Source organism: Microtus ochrogaster, unplaced genomic scaffold, assembly GCF_000317375.1.
Source record: "Microtus ochrogaster isolate Prairie Vole_2 unplaced genomic scaffold, MicOch1.0 UNK8, whole genome shotgun sequence".
Taxonomy (NCBI): domain Eukaryota; kingdom Metazoa; phylum Chordata; class Mammalia; order Rodentia; family Cricetidae; genus Microtus; species Microtus ochrogaster.
Window position 1 is genome coordinate 1,270,291 of NW_004949106.1, and position 2,723 is coordinate 1,273,013.

The following is a 2,723-nucleotide window of genomic DNA, read 5'->3' on the forward strand; positions in this document are numbered from 1 at the left end:
TTTTTCGAGACAGGGTTTCTCTGTGGCTTTGGAGCCTGTCCTGGCACTAGCTCTGTAGACCAGGCTGTTCTCGAACTCACAGAGATCCGCCTGCCTCTGCCTCCCGAGTGCTGGGATTAAAGGCGTGCGCCACCATCGCCCGGCTCATTACATGTCTTTTAATTATGATTTTTTTTTTAAGAAGTCAGATGAGGTACTGAGTGTGTAGCTCCGTGGCGGAGTGCTTACCTGGATGAGAGGAGAGATGTGTGTACTAGGCTGGACAGGACAGAGTAGGATAGGCAGGAGGCTGGTGCCGGAGGATTGCTGCTACTGTGGGTTCAACCCAGGCTTCATGGCAAGACCTGACACAAATAGCCAAAAAAGGAAACCTCCAAATAGTTTCTTGTTTGTCTCTGAAATAAGATGTGAAAAATGTAAAGTTATCAACACAAGAAAAGAAGAACAGAGGAGAAAGCACTGTGGCCAGCCGCACGCACGCACGCAGACTCGGAAATGCCGACGACTTTTGGGTTGTCGTCGTCTTTAGTAAATGACGGAATTGCTTCTTAACTCTGTTTTTCAAAATAAACTACCCAAAGGACATGTTGGGAACAATTTTTGAAAAATCAGTTTGTTAACATTTTCCCAGTTAAATTAAAGCTGTTGAGACGTAAAGATCAGTAATAAAAGCCGTGCAGTGGTGGTGCATGCCTTTAATCGCAGTTTTCTGTGAGGTTGAGGCCAGCCTCGCCTACATGGCAAGTTCCAGGACAGCCAGAGCTACACCAGGAAACCATGTCTCCAAATGCAAAAACAAACAAACAAAAAAGCCATTGTTTTTAATAAATCATAAAAATTCAAAGTAGGAATAGTTATTTCATTTACAATGGTTGTATCCAAAATTTAGCAGAGATGCCAGTTTTTCATCTGTATGAATCTTTTAGAGATTTTTGTCCTTTTGAAATAAATTTGGGCCGGATGGTAGTGGCGCACGCCTTTAATCCCATTACTCAGGAGGCAGAGGCAGGTGGATCTCTGTGAGTTCAAGGCCAGCCTGGTCTACAAGAGTTAGTTCCAGGACAGGCTCCAAAGCTACAGAGAAACCCTGTCTTGAAAATTAAAAAAAAAAAAAAATTAAAAAAATAATAAATTTGGAGAAATGAGTAAGTATGACTTCTCTCGGAGCCACTTCATGCGAACAAGCCGTCTTTAATGTCTTTAACCAGATTGCCTTCTTAAATGTCCAGTCAGAAATAAGACAGAACCTGTAGTTACTGGAAGAAATGTCACCTGTTCTCACAGTCTCCTTTTTTTTCAGTCTGTGACGTTGCATACAGATGTGGGAGATATCAAAATAGAAGTCTTCTGTGAGAGGACCCCCAAGACGTGTGAGGTGTGTGTCGTAATGTGGTGAAGCGCACCCTTAAGGACAGCACTCAGGACGCAGAGGCCAGCCTGGTCTGTGTAGTGAGTTCCAGGCCAGGCAGAGCTATAGAGTGAAACCTGTACTTAAAACAGAAACCCTCTGATGTAACAGGACAGCCACTTTGAAGTTGATGAATTCAGCCCGGAAAGTTAGAAAGCTCTCTGTGGGCCCGCTATCAGGAGGGGGTGCCGGGTGCCATGGTTGCAGGTGGAGTCTCCACTTGTGACGTCAGAGTTAAATCAAGAGAACGAAGGATGGGTTGGGGGTCGGCTCAGCAGGGAAGAGAGCTTGCTGTATAAACATGAGGGGCAGAGTTCAGATTCCCAGGACTCAGAAAATGCTGGGTGGTCACGCTCACCTGTAACCCAGTGCTGGTGGGAAGAGGATTACAGGGTCTGGTACACCAGCCACCTCCAGGTTTGGTGGGAGACCTTGTCTCCCAGGGAGAAGCCTGAGAGTGATAGGTTAGGATACTCTTCCTTCTCTTGGTTCTGCATATGCACAGGGACCTACCTACCCCTCCCACACGAATGCGCATACCACACTAAATAAATATATAAATTGGTAGGTACTTTCCCGGTAGCCATAAAGTGTCCAGTGTCTTTTTTCTTTTGCCTTATTTTTTTCAGGAAGTATAATTAAGATATACGAGAATTGTTCTGTAAATTGTTGAGATGGCAAGGATAAAAGGAAGAGGAGTCAGCTAGTGTTCACTCCTGCAGCTATTTGTCAGAAGACTTTCCAGCCATGTCTAGGGTACATGATGAGCAAGAGACATTCCCTGCCCTCAGGTACTGGAACTCCAGCTGGGGAAGGCAAGAGTAGGGAATCAAGTAACTGCAAAAGAGTCTATTCCTTAAGATGTGGAGTGTGCAGGCCTTCCCAGGACCTGCTGAAGACTGAGTGGCCAACGCCTAGAAGTCATAGTTATGTGTGCCTTGATAGCGTCTTCAGGGGCTAGGATTGCACGTTTATCTGAAGTATGTTTCTGCCAAATCTATTTCTCAGTCATTCCTTTTCTCTCTTCAGAATTTCTTGGCTCTTTGTGCCAGTAATTACTACAACGGCTGTGTGTTTCATAGGAACATCAAGGGTTTCATGGTTCAGACAGGAGACCCAACAGGTGAGTTTTTCCTCTAGCTGAACTTAGTCATATGAAAAAAAAGTGTCTACAATAACTGAAAAATTAAAACAGGGAGGCTGTAACAAGGCTACTTTGACAGTCACAGAAAAGTTTAAGGGCTTTGTTTCTTTAAAGATGAATTTATTCTTAGGCCGGGCTGTGGTGGTACACGGCTTTAATCCCAGCACTCAG

The 2,723-nt window shown here is 44.7% G+C and overlaps 1 protein-coding gene across 1 annotated transcript in view; it reads left to right on the plus strand.

Annotated features, from left to right (window-relative positions):
* The window catches only part of Ppil3 (peptidylprolyl isomerase like 3), a 9,337-nt gene that overhangs the window by 940 nt on the left and 5,674 nt on the right, over positions 1-2,723 (plus strand). The window contains exons 3-4 of the mRNA XM_005366342.2: positions 1,301-1,375; positions 2,438-2,531. Coding sequence (XP_005366399.1) covers positions 1,301-1,375; positions 2,438-2,531 — 169 coding nt within the window. The remainder of the gene's footprint in view (positions 1-1,300; positions 1,376-2,437; positions 2,532-2,723) is intronic.